Here is a 24179-nt window from a genome sequence, read left to right on the forward strand (position 1 = left end):
TTTTTGCAGGATTGGGAATGATATTAATATTTTGTAGCTTACCTTCTTTTCAACAGAAAAAATGTAACAAAATGGAATTAAAAAGCAAAAAAAATTCGTACTGCCCTAGAGGCTAATAAAGGATCTTGCGACCAAAGTGAATAATAAACATCTTGTTCAGATGCATACACTTTTGTTTAACATAAAGAGATTGAAATATTATCAAGAGATTAGGAACATAATGAGAATGATGAAACATAATGATCAGCTCGATCATTTCCGATGTAAATCTGGTGAGCTCATGGTAAAAAAAAAAAAAAAAAAAAAAAAAAAAAAAAAAAAAAAAAAATCATGTCAATGTATTCAGATAAATATATATTCAGACGAAATATGTATTCAGAAAATTAGATACATAGAAAAATACGGATTCAACATATTCAGATAAATAATGTGAAAAGTTGTAATGTATCAAAAATAATTAAAATTAATCAAACTGGATAAATTTGGAATTTGCAGAGATCAAAGCAAGTCTGGAGTTGATTTTTGATACTAGGTAACCCGGTCACCTAGGATCCAAGGGTGTCAGCAGAATTTTTTTCGGAGGGGAATGGGGTACCCCTGATAGATATTTCACCAAAGACACAAATCAAAAATGCCTTTTCTGATAAGCGAAGTGTCACTAAAATGCTAAACAATAAGAAAAACTACAATTTATATTATCACTTATATGTGTATGTGTATCCCTGGCATTTGAATGTCAGATGCGAGGTGAGGCAGAAACTGTCTGGTCTTGCTGTAAGATTGAGAGAAATAGAAGGGCAGCTTTATAAAGTAGAGTTTTTCCCTTAGGAAAAGATTCACTGGGACGAAATCAAGAAAGTGCTGGTTATTGCAATACAGTCACCATTTCCAAAATCACAATTTTATGGACTGCAGGCTGTCGTCTATATGTTACAGTGCCCTCTCGAATCACATCCAAGCATTGTGGGGACCGCCGGTGAACACCTCCTTCGATACCTCCCCAATCAAGTTTCGTAAGTTTCTATAATGAATAAATTTTAGGTGTTGCTTCTAAAATAATTCTCTAACGCTCAGACCGATGTCTTGCTCAATTGTCTTCCAATTTCTTCTTCCTTCCTTTTTTTTGTGGGAATAACAGAACTAGCCAGAAAATTTTAAGATTGACATTAATAAAATATACTCTAATTTTAAATTCTTTTAAAACGCTCATTTCTGAAAAGTGGCTTATTTCTTGTTTTTTTTCTTTTTTATAGAAAATGCATTATACTAAAGAGTTTAAATCACAATTTAATTTCAGTAGAGTTGTCTAACAGTTTTCTCTTGAACTCTGACGTTAGGATCTCTATTGTTCTATTATCAGTTTATGTTCCCAGCCAAGGTTATATTGAGCGGAGGGGTAATGGGATTTGAATCCCCTCTGAAATTGTTCTGCGACTCGTAAAAAGGTAACAAAAACTGCACAAAAACACATTTTGATGCCTTTTTTAAAGCGTTTTCATATACCCCTCCCCTACCCGAATGAAAATCCCAGTTATGACCCCGCTCTCAAAAACTGGCGCTATAGGTATTTTTTCGATAGCCAAGAAAATTTTGCAGACTTCATATGTTTTCTAGCTTCTCATTTCATAGAGAATTGAAAGGACCTTGCGCCTGATTTCTGCAATAAATTATTATTATAGTTATTTAAAGATTTTAAAAATTTATAAGATTGAACTAAATATCAACGTTCTTACAAAGGACACAGCCTGACAAATAGATTTAAAAAAGATACAAGCCATCAAATCTGTTTATGATTTTCGCCTGGCTCTTCCCTCCAGTATTAATGTTTCCCATTTTCCGAATCTACTGCTACAAACATGAGCAGTTTTTGATATAGCCAAACACTAGACAACTAGCTGTTTACTTAGGTGAACCCTGTGTTTTAGAGGTAGTCCCTCATCTAGGATGGTGTTTTTTTTTTTTTTTTTTTTTTTTTTTTTTTTTTTTTTTTTTTTTTTTTTTTTTTTTTTTTTTTTTTTTTTTTACAACTGAATGTTAAAGACATGAATTATTTTTTCTTGTCTAGGTGAGGATTTTCTCTTATATTTAGCTAATTCTAAAAAAATGTATATATTTTTTAAGTCACTTCCTTGCCTTGGCTTAGACTAAGCACAAATGCTGGTATTTATTCCATGGGTGAGGTCAAGGCTGCAAAAACGGTTGAATTATATGAAAATGCATTTCTCTGAAATTGTCTCCATTTTTCTGAATAAATGTTTTGTCTGAATATGTATCTATCTGAATGTATTTATTCAAAATTCACTTACACTAAGTCATTCGAATAATTCATTCTTATTTTAACTTTTCTTCCTTTTTTGACTTTTTGTATATGGTAAATTAACTACCATGAAATTATACTTTACTGTATAATACTATGCTCTATTTATGTTTTATTATATAAGTTTTTAATATAATATATAAGTTTTATTTTAATTGTATTAGATGTTGAAAACTTTTCAAATATTAGTTTTTTTTTTCTTTTATTGCTCTTTCGTTTTAATATTTTCGTGATTGTAGTATAGTCGTTTGTAGGGCACTATTGAGTGGCAATCTTTGTGTGGTAGAAGGAATTTTGCTGTGGTTCAAACTTGGATTTTACCTGGCAGAGTACCACAGAGAAAAAATAACAAACTATGATTTAGTTGGTACAGTTCTTAATCAATCTTTGACTTGTCTTGTCCGTGGAAATTTGCCACCTGAGTTGCGTTTACTCCTTCTTGATGTAAGTTTTTTCTGTAATTAAATTTTTTCTTCCTTTTTGTTAAATTTTATGATTAATTTTATCAATATTTAATTCCTTAAAGTAAATATTTATTGTTTTTTTAATTTATCGCAATTAATATTTTATCAATTAATACCATTAATTTTTAATTATTCTTTTTTTCCTAGATGTAAGTTTTTTTAATATATTTTTTTAAGTATATTGCTCCTAAGCTTTTGATCGCAGAGAAATTGCAAAAATCTTCCAAATAAAATTGGAAGGAACCGAAATTGACCATTTGCTGAGTGTTTTTACTTATGTAGATAGTGGTGTTTAACTATGTAAAAAAAAATCATTTCTTATGTATTAAACTGTCAAATTACGGAAGGAAATAATTTATCCCATAATTGGGAATATAGTTCTGACAAAAAAAAAGTTGAAATTTAGTATGGTGTTTTGAGAGGAAGGGTTGGACCTGAGAGAAGGGCTGCAAGAGGGATGATTGAGGTGGTATTTAGAGGACATGTATGGGGGAGAGGGAATTGGTCATTGATGAGTAATGGGAGATTGGGTTTGTTATTATTAGTTATCTTTTATGTTTTTGTTCATCTATTAGTATCTTCAATTCACCTATTTTTTTTATTATTTATTCATTTATCTTACTTATATTCATTTTGTAGTTACTTTATTTGGATTTAATAATTGTAGGTTTAATTAAAAATTTGATTAAACAGGTAAGTAGCTATGTGGACTTTCGCGTGACCTCAAACCCTTATAGGTTTCTCTGCAGCCCAAAAGTGTTGTATTCTATTTATTTATTTATTCGTTAATATTAAAAATAAAAAGTTGAACTTGAACTTGATTAAAGTGTCAAAAATGTGTATAATTTTTGTAATTTTTTCTTTCTTTTTTGGAAAGGAAGGATTAAAAAGAGACAAATATGAGCTTTTTTTCATATGCGTTGACGGTTTTCAGATCCTGTGTAAAAAGTAAATTCAAAGTTATTGAAATTTCAGCTGATCATTTTTGAAAAAATAGAACCAAAAAATAAAAACAAAAACAGTAGAAACTCGTTTTTTTTATTATATCAATTCTTTTTAGATAACGCTTCATGTTTGATTTGTTTGTCTTTTATATCTTCAGTTTCTATTTAGAAGAAAGGCCTATTCTGTTAATTTGTTAAAGTGTCAGATTAGAAAAGTGTCTCTGTTTAGAAATATTTCAGAGGTTGTCTCTTGTCGATTAGGTTTGAGACTTGGGAAACAAATTTGGAAGATGAGACCTGATGTTTAATTTATATATTATTTGAGAAGAGTTTAATTTTTAATTGATTAATGAAATTATTCTCAAATGGTACCAGTCATATTGTTTTAAGTTGAAACTGTTATTAGATAGCACAAATAAACGTTCAAATGGGGATAAGTACATTTATTTAGACAGTGAAGACAGGTACAAAAGTTTAGATATTTTGATCACATATACAGCGATCGTCATCAATAGAAATACTAAAGTATTAAAATTAAAACTAACATATATTTATACAAAAATATACAACTATACAACTTTTGGGTTATTTGATCCCCATTTGAATGTTTATTTGTTCGTCATAGAAAGGCAGTCTCGTCTGGGAAAAGGATGCCTAATTTAAGGTGTTACGTCGAAAATAAGTCGTATATATGGGGAAACGAGACCAACCAAGTATACAACTATAAACTCAACATTTTGTTTGCAATTAGAAAACGCGGAATACTTTGCCACCTTCGTTAAAAATTTATTTTACATTTAGGCAAGATTAAAGAAGAAAACTTACATCAAGACTTTGAATGAACCTTGTTATTGAACTCTCTCCGAAAAAATCTAGTGAATGGCCCGGAAGTTCATTATTTTGTGAATGTCCCTAAAGTTAATGATTCTGTTTTGTATGAATATATTAGTTTCAATTTTAATACTTTAATATTTCTACTGATGACGATCGCTGTGTATGTGATTGAAATATCTTGACTTTTATACCTGTTTTCACTGTCTAATTAAATGGATTTATCCCTATTTTAACATTTATTTGTTCGTCGTAGAAAGGCAGTGTGGCCTGGGAAAGGGATACCTAATTTCAGGTGCTACGTTGAAAATTAGACAGCACGGAGCCAAGGAAAGATAATGTTCTTATAAGTTCAATCAGTGCTGTGCAAGCACTTATTTTCTCAAGGGGTGAGACTTAGGATTAGCGGCTCTGTTGCCATTGTCTCATTTTTAGACCAGTTAATTCTCAGCCCCAGTTTTGCTACCTCTTCCTATAGGACTTCCAGAGCGTTAATCAGTTAGTCGATTGAGTTGGTAACGAGAGAAAGATCATCTGCAAAGTCGGTATCTGTTGGAAAGCGATCTCCGACCTGGAGACAGAAAGAAAGGCGATTTGAAGTTCGTGGCATGACAAAGTCAATCACGCAATTCAAAAGTTCTGGGATGGCCTTACATTCTTGGCGTACAACGGTATTTATACTGAATCTCTTGCTCATTTTTTTTGTTTACTTAGTTGCAACTCTCCGTCTCTTTGCAAAGCTTTTCAAACAACTTGCAGTATTTGGCAGGTAGCCAAATTGATCAGTCATAGCGAGTTCTGATCCAACGAGTCGAATGCAGCCTTGAAGTTTACAAAGCCTGTGCATATTTTCCTCTCCAATTCTTTCATATTCTCTATAAACCCGTGCATAGTAAGGATTTATTTGAAAGCGGATCTCTCGGGCGTAAATCCCGCCTACTGGACTCTCCTCTTTCTTCGGGTGATACCCGTTCATCTAAATAGTAGGTTCATAACAAATAGCTTCCCAGGCACTGAATGAAATGCTATGTCTCCGTAGTTGGAACAGCTTCTCTTGCTCCCCTTTTTCTTCCACGGGGGTAGGGTAAGATATGCCAGCTTGCTAGTCCCTCGGGATCCATTGCTAGGGTGAGCTCTAACTCGCCTTATAAGGTTGAGGCCACCCTGATGGGAGTGTTAAGTTACGGAAATCCTCATATCCAGAGATGCATGGTCAGTAGACATGATCTGCATCATTCAGCACGAACTCCATCACCTCCGAATATCTCATACTATTCTCTGGGCGATGAATTTTGGCAAAAAAAGTTAGCTTTTCTTATTCTTAGGTATGATTCTTTTTCTGTTCCTTGGATTTCTATGAATGTGTTTCTAATCTGCTATCCTTAAATATTACGTACATTATAGGAGCTAGGGCTTGTAAAATTTATTCTGCGCCAAATGTGTTTTTTTTTTGCCTTTTTCTTATATTTTTTTTTTAATCAAAGACCATAGGCCTACCTGAGGTTTTATTTGTTCCTATAACTCCAACCAGTAAGGTATAGTGGCTAAAGTTTTGCATTTGCATTGAATATCAGAATCTCAATATCCCTGCTATCAAATTTCTACTTACTACTGTCAAATTTCAGGGTATTCTCAGACTAGCCGTATCAGGACTATCTCACACTTGCTACCGTCTAATTGGTAACTATTCAATGAAAAGCCTCAAAAGTCCAAGCGCGGAAGTTTTCAGAACTGGTACCAGCTTGCTTATGATCTTCTACTACACTGGTACGTTTTTCTTCAGTGTTATTTAGCACTGAAGCATTCCATTCTGACTAAATGGTAAAAATTTCAGTCTTGTTTCCTGGCTTTCGCAAGTTCGATGGCCAAGGACGACTAGACAGTGCTGCAGGAAATTGGGTAAATTTTTTGTTTAATGTGTTTTTAACAAATAATTGAAGTTGTTTAGGTAAATAAGATCGTTTGGGACAATCGACAGGCTAAGATTGTAAAACTAATTTTGTGGTTTTGAAATGATTCTGACTTTTTTTTTACGTTTTTCTTCAGTGCTATTTAGCCAGACATTAATTGGATTACCAAATTAGCTGAATTGTACAATCATTGTTCATCCTTTTTTTCCTCATTTTCTTCTTTCTTTGCCTGGAGTTTATAAAATTACAGAACCTTATATTTCTCTCTCTTACCCTCCCCTCTTTCCCTTTCTCTCTGTCTCTCTCTCCCGTCCACTCTCCATTTTCCTCTCAATGTCTCTCTTTTTTCTTTAGCATTGTTGTTCTCAACCTGTGAAAATTAACCTCTGGGTAAATTATTGAATATAAATATTGATAACAATTAAACTTAACCCTTCACCCCTTAACATCTTATTAGCCGTATAATTACTTCATACTTTGAAGATTATTTCTGCACAAGTTCGATTGCAGTGCAAAGATGATGTATAATTTCAAGCAGTAACTACGTCTGTTATACGCCTGCATATTGTGTTTAAAACTTAATTAAAGTAAATCAAAAATTAATTCATCAATAAAACATGCGTCTTTATTCTTTTCATCTTCGGAAAGTCGAAAAATCAATTTTATTTCAGTTGATTTTATCGTTGTACTGGCCTTAAATCCTAGTAGAAAAGGTACTTCCTATGAAAAAGAATCTTGAAATTAAAATACGAAATTAAAGTAAAGTTTAAAAAAAAGGAGTTTAAAACTTAAAATAATAAAAATAAATCAGAAGAAAAATTAAAGTAAAATTAATAAACTAAAATGAATGATATAAAAGTAAAGTAACAATTTTTCAAAATTTTTGATTAGTTTTCTTTTTATTGTTGAAGCTGCAAAGGAAATGGAGGGAAATATCTTTCCCAATAGAAACAAATTCAACAGTATAATAGTGCAAAAATATGACTAATAAGATAAGGAATGAAACCTTTTATAACTTCCATCCTTTATACAACGACAATTCGAATATATTTAAAATGTTGTGACGAATGCTAATTGTAAATGTTTATTTTCTGTTTTAAGCAATATGGCTGATAAAAAAAAACAGTGAAATTTATAATCAAAATGAAATTCTAAAGGACCTACACATTAAGTTTACTTTGGGGAACGAAGGAGAAAGGGGACCTCCGAGTGAACTCTGATGTCACTAAAATGTTTCCTTAATACTATGGGAACCATTAGACAAGGTTTATTTCTAAAAGCTTTATTGCTAATTACATATAAGTCAAATTAATATTTTACGCTGGATATAACTGCAGAGATTTAAATAAACCAATAAACAAATTGTGTTTGTCCAAAATCAAGTAACAAACCCTTTATTTGGGATTTTATTTGCTAATTTTACTCATAACCCTTTGCTATGCCACCTCTCCCTCCCCCCGAAAAGCATTTTTGTGGTTTGTCCAACCATTAAAATAGGTAAGAAGAGATTCTTTCATAAGTTTAATTGCGTAATAATTTCAGGATTTCATTATTCTTCTTGTCAAGATGAAAGAGAGGAAATTAATCTACTCTCAATGGAGTGCATAGGAATATTGTTTGATCGGTAAGACTGGAGTATTTTTGTATTTAAGAAATTCAATTTTATGAGATAAACAGAAACTGCTGACTTTGTTCCGAAATTTTTATATGGCTATTTTACATCATTTTTGTAATTTTTCAATACTTCCATGTCTCTTTATTCCATTAATCATCCTATCTTGACCTTCTCTCGCCATTTTTGTAATTTTTCAGTCCTTCCTTGTGTCTTTATGCCATTAAGCATCCTATCTTGAATTTCTCTCACCATTTTTGTAATTTTTCAGTACTTCCTCGTGTTTTTATGCCATTAAACATCCTTTCTGACTTTTTCCCACCATTTTTTACTATTCAACTATTAATTGATCTTGTATATAGGTAATTTCTTAAACCACATCGGCCTGCCATAACATAAAGAATGAAAACGATCAAAAATGGAGTTTTTAAAGGCCAAATGAAAATACGGAAGAAGACACAGAGAGAAAATATTTCAAGAGAACAACCGCCTCTCTTGTTCAGCGCGAACAAAATAATACGATCAAGGAAAAGACCAAAAACCAAAAAACAAGCGCGGAAAGTACAACAAAACCAATGAAAGAAAACCGCAAAAAATTCAATGAAAGACCAAAAAGTAAAAGAAATAAAATCAAATACCTAACAAACAGTAAAGTGAGTTATTCGCCAAATATCCGTGCTTGTACTCTCCGCGCTTGCTTTCTGTTTTTTTTTTTTTTTTTTTTTTTTTTTTTTTTTTTTTTTTTTTTTTTTTTTTTTTTTTTTTTTTTTTTTTTTTATAGACTATATTATTTTGTTCGCGCTGAAGAAGAGAGGCGATTGCTCTGTCGAAACATTCGCTTTCTGTGTTTTCTTCAGTATTTTCATTTGTCCTTTAAAAAACCCATTTTTGATCGTTCTCTTTCTTTATGAGATCTTATATATCTTAGGATTCAAGAAAACTTTTGGTGGAAAAATTGGCGGTATATTCTTGAAAAGTTAGGTGTGTGAATGTTTGGGGGTTTCTCGAAAAATGGGGTTTGAGAGTGAAGTACTCATAACTGTTGGGGGGAAATTTCAGAAGATTGGTTAAGACTATAATGTTTGCTCAATAACAAAAATTGATATTGTAAAAATAAATTATAAGCATAATTAAACCTTAGATTACTATGATATATCTCTGCCGTAACAAAAAAAAAGATCAAATAAATAATTAAGAATTATTTTCTTGCATAAGTTGTATTATTCAAGTAATATTATACAATATGCACAAACAAAGTTAACATCATTAGTCTAGTAATTGCGGTATAGCTGACCTCCTAAAATATATATAAAAAACACATTCAATTGGCAGACCTAAAATAATCTTTAGCTTCGCTACATTTTAACTATTTTTTAGGTTGTGAGATATGTGAATATCAAAGCCGTACGCAGGGAGGGGGCTCTGAATGACCCCCTTCCCCCGCCAAATTTTATCCTTTGTAGTTTCTTTACAATTCCATTTTTATTCCCCCCTCACACTTTTATTTTTGCCCCCCTCCCCCTCAAAAAAATTATTTGTACGTGCCTGTTGGGTATTGTGAAATAAGATAGATTTATTTGCAGGTTTAAGAGCGGCACCACTCTTGAAGCAGCGATGATTGCCAGCTTTATTGGCTCTTGGCTATGCCAAGTCCTTACTTTGGAGATGGCACTGAACAGAGCAATTTGCGAGTTTTCTTGTATAGACAAAAATCGAAGAATACAAATGGCTCAAGTAGTTAATCAGGTGCTAAGCTAATTTAATAAAATAATAGTTAATTAAAAAAAGAAATAATGGAAGAAAATTAGATAAAATGAAATAATGATTAAAGTGATGTGAAATTAAGTATTATTGCTGAAAGTTAAAAACTAATTAAAGTATTAATAAAAACAATCAAATACGAAAAAAAATGTTTTAAACTCTATTTGCAATTAAGGTAAACTATACATATATTAATGGTTAAAACTATTACTTCAGACTGTAAACTTAAAAAAAAATTCTGAAAATACTTATAAAACTTCTATTTTTTTAAATTCATATACCTACCTCTTGAAGAGTTTTACTTCCCCAATTCATTTCGTGTTCATTCGGTGTTCTGGTTAGGACAAACTTGCATCAAAATAATCTATATAATTGTGGATAGGGCTCAACCCTGCCTAACGCCTGACATAATATGAAACCAGCTACTAACTCCATGTCCTACCTTAACCGCAGCATTGTTATTCACCTGCATACCAATTATCACTTTAATGTTTGTATCTTGTATACGACACAAGGATAGAACCTTTGCTAAAGCTCATCTATAAAGCTGAATAATCAAACACTTGCTCATAATTTATGAAACTAATGAACTTTCAAAATTTTCTGAAAATACAAAATGTTTTCAGGTAGTAGTAAAGATTAATATTAAAACTTTAAAATTGAAATTCACAGATAGTACCAGGAATCTACAAATAGAACCTAAATTGTCTCCCGGCTGTCTCTTTAATTAATATTTAAACCTTAAAATTGAAATTCACAGATAATGCCAGGAATCTACAAATAGAACCTAAATTGTCTCCCGGCTGTCTAGGGCAGTGGTATATTTTGCAGTCTAGCTTGCACTAGCGATCGTGAGGCCAGGTAAGCACTATTTCATGAACAGATAAAGGTATGTAACTTGGACTACGTCCAAAGGTATGTTTACTTGTACCCAAGTAACTTGGGACTTTCAGGGTCACTACCCTTACAACAACTACTGTGACTCTAAGTCCGACTACTTGAGTCTGCTACTAAGACTGTTTACGACTGCTACCAATATGACTTGTGACTGCTTGCAACTTGTCCCCTCCGCAATCCCTCGCTCTTTACGCTAAAGTTTGACTCTTTGCCACAATTCTACTTTTTAAAACAATTAAAAGCTTTAGCGTACAGAGTGAGGGATTGCGGAGGGGACAACTCATTTCATATACGGATTAATTTCTGTTCGTTTTAAGTTTTAATGTCGCTCCTTACTTTCAGCTAAAAAAATTAGGTTTTTTTATTTAATTAAACTTAAGACCAGCTGAAATAAATCCCTATAATAATTCAAACTCAAAATGACAAGTCATAACTATCAGAGAATAATTGAAACCCAACAAATGAAACTGAAAATATTAGTACAATATTTTTTATTTATTTATGATGTTGAAAATAAAAAAAGACTACATTGAATTGAAATTTTGAATTGCTGAGTTTCCTGGGAAAGATAAATTAATTTATAATTCTTTTGTTTTTGTAACATCAAAAAAAATAAAAAAAACTTTCGTGAAATAAAAGCTTAAATCGCTGAGTTTCCGGGGGGTTAACATCACTATGTATCCAATATTTAGCTTACTTTCATTAGTTCTTTCTATTGATCTTGATTATTACAATCATTAATCTTTCATTTTTTGTTGATGTTTTCGAAAAACTCGAGAATATTGTTCAAGATAAATAATAGTTTTTAATAAAACGCAAATGACTTTTATGGGTAGAGGAGGGGATATTAGACAGTAGCTGAAATGTTTTTTAAGTAATTTCTGTTCATTTCAAGTTTGATTTGAATATTTAATTTAATTTTTGCACGTTGTGAGATTTATTTATTCATCAATATGTGTATCAGCTATCTTTATGCTTGGTATGGTCATTCATTTTAATCTCTGTTCGTTTTTGGTTTCATCTATTTATAGCAGTAATTTCGAGTCGTTTTGAGTTTGAATTATTATAGAGCTTTATTTCTCCTGGTCTTAAGTTTAATATTACTATTTTTCTGTGTAAAACTCCTTTTTGAAAGTGTTTTTTAGTTAATTGAAAAAAAGTAAATGCAACTACCAAGATCACGTATAATTGTTGCTATTGTCCCATTTCCAATTATATTTTACTTATACCGAAATTTAGCTGATACTAATTTAAGTCAATTGAAATTTGTTAGAAAATTTTTTCTCGGTTCAAACGAGGACTAGATAAATCTTGATATTCGCAAAGTCACTAATTAAAATAAAAAAATATATATTTTGATTTTCTTTTTAGGTATTTTCTTATGCCAGGGCAAGTGGGCAAGCAGAAAAAATCTCCAATTGGGTCACTCTTGGTGCAGAAAGTTTATTTGCCAGAGAATCACTTTGGTACATGACTTGTATTCTTATACTTGCTTCGACGGACGATTTAATAAGGAATTTGAATATTGGCTCACTATCCGAGGACTGTGAGGATGTATTTCATTTAGTATTCAATAATTTCTGTTCTCAAGTAAGATACTGATTTTTTTTTTCTCATAAGTTTCTTGTCTAATTGAGTTGAAATGTTGTAGCACTTTTGAAAAATGGGCCTAAAGCCGAACAGAAAAAAAGAAACTTTTATTCACAGGAACTTTAAGTTTCTCTGAATGCTCTAAAAAAATAACTAAGGTCTTACCTATGGTCATACCTATGGTCTTGGGCTATCTTTGGCTGGCTGGGCTGGGTCTTAGGCTGGTCTTGGGCTAACATACCTATGGTCTTGGCTGCGTATGAATGAGTAACGTTCGGCAAAATTTGGAAAAAATTCTAAACTTTTTGGCACTTTTTGTTACTTCCACTCCTATCATCTGTGGAGGATTCTCTTGATTTTGAGTATCCTGAAATCCGAGCTATGTCCTTTTATGCTCTGGGATATTCGAATAAATGGTTGGTTGGTTAATCTGACAGGTGAAAAGATTTTATTCAGATGGTAATATATGCAGTGGTGTCAATTCACAAAAATATAGGGATGAAGGGGAGACTTATAGCTTTTTATAATGATTACATAAAAAAAATAGTTTTTTTTAACTGAAAGTAAGGAGCGACATTAAAACTTAAAACGAACAGAAATTACTCCGTATATGAAATGGGTTGTCCCCTCCGCAATCCCTCGCTCTTTACGCTAAAGCTTTTAATTGTATTATAAAGCAGAATTGTGGCAAAGAGTCAAACTTTGGCGTAAAGAGCGAGGGATTGCGGAGGGGACAACCCATTTCATATACGGAGTAATTTCTGTTCGTTTTAAGTTTTAATGTCGCTCCTTACTTTCAGTTAAAAAAACTAGTTTTTTTTTATGTAATTTCTGAACGTTTTTGAATTAATGCGTGTTTGATTTTGGCTCTCCACACATAAATTATTAAAATGAAATTTGCATATTAATTCCTTTTTTGGCTAAATGGTTTTCTCTTAGTTTTGATCAGACGATTTTGAGAAATAAGGGATGGGAAAAAAGGCCTAGTTGCCATGCAATTTTTCAGTTACATAAAAAGGCAACTATAAATTTTTATTTTTAACGAATTTTTCTATTAGTAAAAAATATATGTAACTTAAGAATTATCTTACGTAATAAACTTTTATATTCTTTAATTTTTATTATGTATATGAGAGGGTTTGTATCCTCGTTAATACCTCGTTCTTTACACTAAATCGTAAGTTTTGTCCCAATTCTTTAAGAATGACCCCCGAATCAGAAAGGCCGTAGAATAAATAGTTGGAATTACTAAAAATACTATAGCATAAAGAGCGAGGTATTTATCTCCTCCTAAATACCTCGCTCTTTATGCTAAAGTATTTTTAGAACCCCTCATATGCGTAATAATTTCTGTTCATTTTAAGTTTCAATGCTACTCTTTACTTTCAATTGAAAAAAAAACTTTTCCATGTTTATTTTTTCATTGTTTTTTTATAGTAATTTTAGAAAATCCCGCGCCCTTTTCATTGAATTGCTGTTCCCCCATGACATATTTCTCCATGGAAAGATCCTTCCACATAGCCCTCTCCCCTCAACCCCACCCCAAAACCAAAATCCCCTGAAACCGACTGTACACTTCCCAATAACCATTATTATATGTAAACACTGGTCGAAGTTTGTAACTTGCAGTCCCTTCCCCAGGGACTTTGGGGGATTAAGTCATTCCTAAAGACATAGTTATTATGGTTTTTGACTATGCGGAACAAAATGGCTATCTCAAAATTTTGATCTGTTGACTTTGGAGAAAAAATGAGCGCGGGAGGGGGCCTAGGTGCCCTCCAATTTTTTGGTCACTTGAAAAGGGCACTAGAACTTTTCATTTCCGTCAGAATGAGCCCTCTTGCGACATTCTAGGACTGCTTGGTAGATACGATGACCCCTGGGAAAAAAAACAAAAAAACAAACAAATAAACACGCACCCGTTATTTGTCTTCTGGCAAAAAATACGAAATTCCACATTTTTGTAGATAGGAGCTTGTAAATTTCACTACAGGGTTCTCTGATACGCCGAATGCCATTGTGTGATTTTCGTTAAGATTCTGTGACTTTTAGGGGGTGTTTCCCCCTATTTATAAAACAAGGCAAATTTTCTCAGGCTTGTAACTTTTGATGACAAAGACTAAATTTGATGAAACGTACATATTTAAAATCAGCATGAAACTCTGATTCTTTTAATGTATATTTTAGCATCAAAATTCCGTTTTTTAGAGTTTCGTCTACTGTTGAGCCGGGTCGCTCCTTACTACAGTTCGTTACCGCGAACTGTTTGAAAAGAAAATAATTCGGTATTGCGGGGCTTCTGACATTATTACTCCTTTGCGGAAGTTAGGCTCAAAATTGGAAAAGGATTGTATTTTTTCTCTGGGCCCCTTCCACCTCTTAGTTCGTTTATTTTCCCGTTAGTTTTCACCTGTTTTCGCTTTACAGTTGTGTTATCTCTTAGCAGTTTTTTCGTTAGTTGAGTTATGGTTGTGGTATATATGTTTTATCGCTCGTATAGTTGTGTTATTTTCAAATTATACTCCATAATAGAGAGGCTCCGAACACCCAGCATTGTATATTAAGCTCTGAATTTGACGTTTTTTTCTAACGTGACCAGATTCGTCCTGCGCCCTGCGCCCTTTTCATTGAATTTTCTTCCCCCATGACATATTTCTCCAAGGAAAGATCCTCCCACATATCCCCCTCCCCCAACCCTACCCCCAAACCAAAAAAATCCCCCTGAAAACGTCTGTACACTTCCCAATAACCATTATTATATGTAAACACTGGTCGAAGTTTGTAACTTGCAGCCCCTCCCCCAGGGACTGTGGGGGAGTAAGTCATCCCCAAAGACATAATTATTATGGTTTTCGACTATGTTGAACAAAATGGCTATCTCAGAATTTTGATCCGTTGACTTTAGGAAAAAAATGAGCGTGGGAGGGGGCCTAGATGCCCTCCAATTTTTTTGGTCACTGAAAAAGGGCACTAGAACTTTTCATTTCCGTTAGAATGAGCCCTCTTGCGACATTCTAGGACCACTTGGTCGATACGATGACCCCTGGGAAAAAAAACAAAACAAAAACAAACAAATAAACACGCACCCGTGATTTGTCTTCTGGCAAAAAATACAAAATTCCACATTCTTGTAGATAGGAGATTGAAACTTTTACAGTAGGGTTCTCTGATACGCTGAATCTGATGGTGTCATTTTCGTTTAGATCGTACGACTTTTAGGGGGTGTTTCCCCCTATTTTCCTAAATAAGGCAAATTTTCTCAGGCTCTTAACTTTTGATGGGTAAGACTAAACTTAATGAAACTTATATATTTAAAATCAGCATTAAAATGCGATTCTTTTGATGTAGCTATTGATATCGAAATTCAATTTTTTAGAGTTTTGGTTACTATTAAGCCGGATCGCTCCTTACTACAGTTCGTTACCACGAACTGTTTGAAAATCAAAATTGTATTTTTTTTTAATCATTGAGGAGGGTAGGATTTGTTGTTTTTTTTTCGACTTTTTTGCAAAAATACCAAAAAAAGATATTTTTCCAAGTCTAGGGGACACTGACAATTCTCCCATTGGTGTGCCTCGGGGAATGATCTCCACTTTTACTTTGTTTTGGGTGTAGTTAACCTTAGTGAATTTTTCACTTACATTTACGGATATTTATAGCCTACGAGCCTGTCATGCTAAAAAATAAATAAATAAAAGCTCTTTAGAATTTATGAATTTGTCGAACTAATTTTATTTCATCAAAGATTTGCTGTATTTGCGTAATTACTTCTTTTCTCTCTTGCAGAAGTACTTTGAACATCAAGATTTTCTCACTAAAATTATATTTTTCGCGTCTAAGTCCTAAACTTATAAAGACCTTGGGATAGAACTATATTATAGGGCCTAAAGTTTTGATCTTGTGTTCATACACCTGCAATTTTGCTCAAGAAGTAAGTTTAACCGTCATGACGATTCAACAGCTACAACAGAGTATTTTAAGTGGGCTGTTGGGAAACGCATCCATTTTCAGGAAAATTCTCTTGTTTTGAAGGCCAAATATTTTAGATTAGGGAAGTTTCCTGTCATTAATGTTTTTGTTTATTTACTGTTATTCCTGTCATTACGGCTATTCTTCCTATCATTGCTATTTTTTTACAAAAGGCGAGAATATCTAGTCTTTTGGCATATTCATACAGATTGTATGCTTTTGAAAATTCCTTTAAAAAAAGAATTTTCAGAAAAAGAAAATAAACTAGAGTGCTTCATTTTGGCTTCTCATGGATCTTAAAAGGTCCTTAAAGTCTCATGGACCTTACTTTGATAATTTGCTTACTTTAAATTTGCTCAACTTTAATTATACTAATATATACTAAACTTTAATTATACTTTTATTCTACTAAGAAAAACATTCGAAAACATTCTAACCCCCGCCAGTCCAACAAACTAGTCCAACTTGTTTGATATTGAGTGCTAATTATTTTTATTTTTTGTTTTCAGACTTGTAAAGATCAAGCGGAACGATTAAAACGTATTGCGGATAAGAAGTTGAATACTATTAAAGATTGAAGTTGAAGTTAATTTAAATTTATGCTATATTCGTTTGTTGTGATTATCTGTAAATGTATCTATTGAAATTTGAGGTGAGGACTTTTTTAGATTATCTAGAGTCAGAACGCTGTTTTTAAAATAAAAAAATATTCAAGTCTTTTTTGTCACTTGTTTGTTTAAATAATTATTTTAGTAGAGTTTGCCAGTATTATTTATTGAGTATAGTACTATTGCTAGTGTGAAGTGCAAGGGAACCAGCCTTTTCTCGGTGAAAAGAAATATAGTTTTTTTTAATATTTTTATCAAAATGACTGTAACTTCATTTCATTTTATAAATAAAATGGTGTCTCTATCAATACTTATAAGCATGTATCAGGAACGTTCAATCTAATTTATGCTTTAGCATTTTTGTTTTATTTTTCTTTAGTTCTAATTTATGGGTGGCAAATCAGCAATTTGGGCGTTAATTCAATACCTCTTTACAGTTCACATTTGTCTTCTGGTGGAAGACAAATTTGTATTCCGATTTGTAGTCTTCTGGTAGACAAATAGACAACTTCAGCATTAATATTAACTATAGTTAATATTATAACTGTTCAGTAGCTCGAGAATAACACGTTCCTTCATTTCATCGTTTATTTTTTATTTGCAAGGCAGTTTTCAACTACCTCTTCGATTAAATTACCACTAGAAATCAAATATTCAGGCAATTCGATTTTATTGAAGTGATTTTTTGGGAAATTTCCATTTCCCAGTGTCGGGTTATACTTTGCGAATGTTCCCTGTGATGTTGTTCACGTGGAAAAAGTTTTCTATAATTAAGACCACCGAGGGGAGTGAAGCAAAAACTTAGTATACTTAAAATAACACTTTCGCAATCCTTGACTATCAGATTTCGTAAAAATGTCCCGAAATGGGGTCAAATATAGAATATCCAGGAGAGCCATACTATTATATATTCGAGAAAGGGCTTTCCGTTCTAGATTAAGTTTGAATGTAACGACACTAGTATAAGCAATATTAGATGTCAGATCAGTATTCCGAATCAAAAGCTTTAGCGTATTTTTAATCGAAGACCCAATCGGAAGACCTAAATGTGTGAGTACAGTGGTTGGTGCCTCCTCACTATCACCTAGACAGACACTATTGGCCACATGACTACCGTAAAATTAAAGAAGAGGACTTGGAAGCATTCATATTTAGTCCTATTTGTACATGTCTATCAGATAGATTATCGAAACTCTGTTGTAAACTAGCTACTGACTGGCACGGATTTAACAAATTGTCCGTATTAGAAAGCTCTGATGTATGCTCTTTTGAATAGCATTTAATAGATAGACCAATCTACGGAGGGAGAGACGCATTGTTGTAGATAGTCGGTGATGTGACGGCTCCTTGCTTCGCTCCAGCGAATACAAGGAGCTCACTATCCAAAAAGTACATGTTCCAACTTCAAAAGGAATTTTAGGTTCCTATACACATGGTATAATAGGACAGTTACATCAAGAAAAATCCTACGGCTATACAACTCCAAGATGGTCTGTGAGTGGATAAGGGAGCCAAAAGTATGAGTAGCATCGTTTCCTCCGAGAAACAGCTCTCCGAAATGCTTCTATATCTCTTGAGCATATTACAGAGACTTCTAAGGACAAGAAAACGACCGAAACCAGACTGGAACCTGAACTGGAATGGTACACTTTTCTTTTAATAGACTTTTCTTTTAAGTGGTCAACATTCAGAAGCTCACTGGCCTATATGATTAACACAATAATTTGGGCTCATTCTTTTTTCAGAATTGGGCTAACCACTCCAATACATAAAATCTTTGGAACGACACCAACGTTAAAACCCATTTGAATAATTAAACCCAGGCTGCTACAGGTGTTAGACCGAACTGAAAGTTTTACCACTGGAATCACCATGGTCGAGAACTCTATTCAGAAGAATAACGGAACCCCATTCTGAGCAACAAAGACAATCACTTCACATAGTGGTACATTTGGCACACATCCTCAAATGGCACACTTGACACCAAAATGTCAGCCAGATGAGCCAAGGCAAGCTTCGTGTTCGGACGACTCCTGAAAGGAGTCTTCCACAAACCGCAAATTAGCCACCTTACTAAAGCCCAAATTAACAACGCCACAGTGTCAATCATCATGATGCACTCATTTGAGACATGGCCAATAACCCAGACACAGCTAAGAAAGGTCGATGGCGTTCAGACTAGACTCCTGCGTCGAGTCAAAGGCTCCAAATGTTATGACAAGATTTGCAATACTGAGATCCTGAAGACCTTTAGGCTGGCTAATCTCTCTACCCAAGTAGAAGCCCGCTCTCTAAGGTGGTACGGCCACCTACTCCGTCTCCCACTAAGTACCCCCGCAAGGATCATCTCGGACTTCAATCCCTCTGAAAATGGCTGGAATTGCTCTCGAGGAAGGCCACGCACTAGATGGGCTGATGTAATAAACCAACACTTCTCAGCCGCAACATCAACCCAAACGAGGCCCCATCCTTACCCCTGGGCAGGGCTACTTGGAAAAGACTTCTGGCACTGTCAACCAGTTCCCTGTACGCTGTCGACCCTGCTGAGCAAGATCTTTAAGTCAAAGGAAGTAAGTCAAGTTCCCTTTTTTCTCTCCCTCCTGGTGGGGTGCTCAAACTTTATAGAGAAATGTTTCAGGGTTCTTTTCAAAGATAGGTTTTAAGTTCAAAGAACTTCAACTTTTTATTTTTCAACTTTTTATTTTAATATTCACAAATAATTAAATAAAATGAACAAAATCTGAGTTGGGTCTCACTCAGCCAACTATTAGCCAGTAGGAAACTATATAGACGCTAGATCTAAGGAATCAATGAAGAGTTTTTCATCATAGAAAAGCTTTGATTTTCAATGCATTAATATTATTGTGCAAAAAAACTTCAGATGGCGTTGATTGTTTTCATTAGAGGCGAAATTGAGTTTACTCTTTGTTGCAGTCCCCATTCTTACCAAACTTCTAAATTTTAATTAGTTATCCTTTGCTTCCTTATGCTGTGATTTTTGGAAAAGTGAAATTCAAAATATTTTTTTAATGAGCCAAAGAATTTTAACTATCCCAATAGTGTTATAACATGAATTCCAATCCGTTTCCTGCTGTTAAACTTCTAATATTACTTCGAAATAATCAGCATAATCCCGCGAACACCAACAGAATCACACAAAAATGATCAACTATTCAATGCGGTCTATTTTCAACAACTGGCTATTCACTCGATCCCTGTATATGTTTTATCATGTGTATTACAAAATTCCAATGCAAAATAGAGTCGTACTTGTCTGCAAAAATGCTGGTACAAAGTTGCGCAAAATCTGAAATATAGCTGTGGTTTTCTTTAAAAAGCAGCTAGTGGGATGTTTTGTTGAAAACTTCTTGGTAAAATCTTTAAGTTTGACTACAGATGCACACAAAAGTTAGGGGACAAACGAGTTCAACTTCAAGTCTGTGCTTGCTTTTTTATTAACAGCTTCTTGAGAATATGCAGTCGGGACAAGCTTGTTAACACCCTCATGAAGCTAAGTTTATTAACAAGAATAAAACCTAAAAATACATAGATTTATATATATAGATATGAAAAACAAAGTCTTTCAACTAAATTTTTTAGCCTGCCCATGAACTTGTAAAGGCAGATTGTCCTACGGGCGTGCCTGGAATACTTATTATACATCAAATACTGAGTTATGAGTTGCTACTTAAGTCACCGTAACGACGAGAAAAAAAAATCCACAACACTCCTTCATACAGCTCAATCAACAATAGAAGAAAAAAAAATATATAACAATGTTACAAATAAAAATGACAAATAATAACTTAAAACTCACAATTAGAATATGTTTTTTTCCTAATTTTATATCTAAATTTTTCAAACCTTTGTATGCCATTAATTGTCCTATCATCACTATTTCATAATCTATTCCTCGATAAATAAAGAAGAACTTAGACCTTTTAGTGGTGGCAATGGGAACAGATAATGGCTTTCTAGTTCAAGTGCAATTGTGGCATTATGATAGCTGCATTCCTCCTCTACAGCTTGGTGTTATCTACTTTTGCTCGCCACAGTTATCTTCAACCCTTCTACAGTGACGAGATTGAGCTATCATACTTTAAGCTAGCTTTAAATGGCTTGCATCAACTTCGTCAAATTTGATTTTAAGAACTTAGATTTTCCGATATATAATTACCAAATGTTCTTTTGATTGGCTTTTAAGTTCTGAAATTTTGTTTCGGTTTGGCTTTTAATTGACCATTTTAAAATCAGTTAGAATTTTAATATCTTTTAAATAGCTACTGAGTTTTAAAAAGCCTATTCAATTATTCAATAAATACAATTTGCTGTTAAGAAAGATATGCCCGATCTATCTTTAATATAAGTGATTCCATATTGAAAATTCTTTGAATTGGCATCCGCAAAATAGAATTCACTTCTAATGGGTTAGTGGAATGACTTCAATTGGCTTTTAAATCTGTCATTCTTAAAGCCAACTCAAAATATTTTTAAAACCCTGAAGCCAATTGGTTGCTGAGTGATTTAAGATTTTGATTATATTGTAAGCCGGTTCAATCAGAAAACAGTAGTCTGTTGGTCTTAAAATTTTTGTAACGCCAAATTGGAGATACAATAGGCATCCAAGACATAAAACCTATATTTTCTGGCATTGAGTTGGATGGAACATCTATTTACAATATCATATTAACTATCTTTTTGGATTAAAAAAACTTGTTTTTTTTATTCATTTTCTGAAGGTTTTTGAATCAATGCATATTTGATTTTGGCTCTCCGCAGATGAATAATTAAAACGAAATTTGCATATTTATTTTTTTTGGCTAAATGGCTTTCTCATTGCTTTTATCGAATGATTTTGAGAAAAAAGGGAGCGGAGGAGGAGGCTTAGTTTCCCTCCGATTTTTTGGTTACTTAAAAAGGTAACTAGAACTTTTAATTTTTTACGACTGTTTTTATTAGTAAAAGATATATGTAACTTACAAATTAGCTTACGTAACGAACTTCTGTATTCTCATGTTTTTATTGAGTATATGAAGGGGTTTCATCCCCTCGTCAGTACCTTGCTCTTTACCCTAAAGCTTAAATTTTGTCCAAATTTCTTAAGAATGACCCCTGAATCACAAAAGCCGTAGAATAAATAGTTGAAATTACTAAAAATGCTTTAGCGTAAAGAGCGAGGTATTAGGAGGAGGTGAGCCCATCATATGCGTAATAATTTCTGTTCGTTTTAAGTTTTAATCCTTCTCCTTACTTTCAGTTGAAAAAACTTTTTCATATTTATTTTTTCATTGTCTTTTAAGTAATGCTAGAAAATCCTGCGCTCCCTTCATGAAAATTTTCTTCCCCCATGACAAATTACTCCAAGGAAAGTTCCCCCAACATATCCCCCTTTTATCAATCCCCTCACAACCTAAAAATCCCCCTGAAAACGTCTGTACACTTCCAAATAACCATTACTATGTGTAAGCACTGGTCAAAGTTTGTAATTTGTGGCCCCTCCCACGGGGACTATGGGGGAGTAAGTCGTCCCCAAAGACATAGTTATAAGGTTTTTTGACTACGTTGAATAAAATGGCTATCTCAGAATTTTGATTTGGTGACTCTGGGGAAATAATTAGCATGGGAGGGGGCCTGGGTGCCCTCCAGTTTTTTGGTAACTTAAAAGAGCACTAGAACTTTTCAATTCCGTTAGAATGAGCCCTCTTGCAAGATTCTAGGACCACTGGGTCGATACAATCACCCCTGGGGAAAAAACACACACAAAAACAACAAACAAACAAATAAACACGCATCCGTGATCTGCCTTCTGGCAAAAAATTCAAACTTCTACATTTTTGTAGATAGGAGCTTGAAACTTCTACAAAAGGGTTCTCTGATAAGCTGTATCTGATGGTGTGATTTTCTAAGCTGTATCTGATGGTGTGATTTCTAAGAAAAGTTAGGAAGATTAGCCTATAAGGCCGTATTAGTTCAAGTCATCTAAAACAGACGTCAAAAAATCGTCTGGTCTTTTTCAAACAGTTTGTGGTACGATAGTAAGGAGCGACCCAGCTCACTAGTAACCAAAACTCTACAAAAACGGAATTTTGATACCAATAGCTATATAAAAAAAATCGAATTTTAATGCTGATTTTAAATATATAAGTTTCATCAAGCTTAGTCTTACCTATCAAAAGTTACGAGTCTGAGCAAATTTACCCTATTTTAGAAAATAGGGGGAAATAACCCCTAAAATTCATACAATATAAACGAAAATCACACCATCAGATTCAGCGTATCAGAGAACCTTACTGTACAAGTTCCAAGCTCCTATCTACAAAAACGCGGAATTTTGTATTTTTTGCCGGAAGACAAATCACGGATGCGTGTTTATTTGTTTGTTTGTTTTTTTGTTTTCCCAGGGGTGATCGTATCAACCCTGTGGTCCTAGAATTTTGCAAGAGCGGTCATTCGAACAGAAATTAAAAGTTCTAGTGCCCTTTTTAAGTGACAAAAAAATTGGAGGGCACCTAGGCCCCCTCCACGTTCATTTTTTCCCAAAGTCGTCAGATCAAAATTCTAAGATAGCCATTTTATTCAGCATAGTCGAAAAACCTTATAACTATGTCTTTGGGGAAGACTTACTCCTCCCACAGTCCCCGTGGGATTTGCTGTAAGTTACAAACTTTGACTAGTGTTTGCATATAGTAATGGTTATTGGGAAGTGTACAGACATTTTCAGGAGGATTTTTTGATGGGAGGAGGGTTTAAGAAGAGGGGTTATGTGGGCGAAACTTTCCATGGAGGAATTTGTCATGGGAGAAGAAGGTTTCCATGAAGGGGGCGCGGCATTTTCTAGCTTTATTTAAAAAAACAATGAAAAAATAAATATGAAAAAGTTTTTTCAACTGAAAGTAAGGATTAGCATTAAAACTTACAACGAACAGAAAATATTACGCATATAAGGGGTTCACCTCCTCCCAATACCTCACTCTTTACGCTAAAGTATTTTTAGTAACTTCAACTATTTTTCTACGGCCTTTGTGATTCAGGGGGACAAAATTTAAGCTTTAGTGTAAAGAGCGAGGTATTGACGAGTGGGCGAACCCTCTCATATACGTAATTAAATTAAGAAAAACAAGTTTTTTTAATGGAAAGTAAGGAGCGACATTAAAACTTAAAACGAACAGAAATTACTTCGTATATGAAAGGGGCTGCTTCTTCATCAACGCCCCGCTCTTTACGCTAAAGTTTGACTCTTCATCTTAACTCTACTTTTTAAAACAGTAAAAAACTT

General features: G+C 33.5%; 1 protein-coding gene across 3 annotated transcripts in view; it reads left to right on the plus strand.

Moving 5' to 3' along the window:
- Positions 1-17014, plus strand: part of LOC136027081 (huntingtin-like) — a 187663-nt gene extending 170649 nt beyond the window's left edge. For 2 of the 3 annotated variants that reach the window (XM_065704020.1, XM_065704021.1), the window contains exons 33-39: positions 829-1013; positions 2572-2761; positions 6182-6323; positions 8009-8090; positions 9662-9824; positions 12108-12326; positions 16805-17014. In XM_065704020.1, the coding sequence (XP_065560092.1) occupies positions 829-1013; positions 2572-2761; positions 6182-6323; positions 8009-8090; positions 9662-9824; positions 12108-12326; positions 16805-16873 (1050 nt within the window). In that variant the 3' untranslated portion in view covers positions 16874-17014. Of the gene's footprint in view, positions 1-828; positions 1014-2571; positions 2762-6181; positions 6324-8008; positions 8091-9661; positions 9825-12107; positions 12327-16804 lie in introns of those variants that run through there. The other variant, XR_010617489.1, reaches the window with a different exon arrangement.
- The last annotated feature ends 7165 nt before the right edge of the window (positions 17015-24179 follow it).

This window comes from Artemia franciscana, chromosome 5, assembly GCF_032884065.1.
Source record: "Artemia franciscana chromosome 5, ASM3288406v1, whole genome shotgun sequence".
In the NCBI taxonomy this organism is placed as follows: Eukaryota; Metazoa; Arthropoda; class Branchiopoda; order Anostraca; family Artemiidae; genus Artemia; species Artemia franciscana.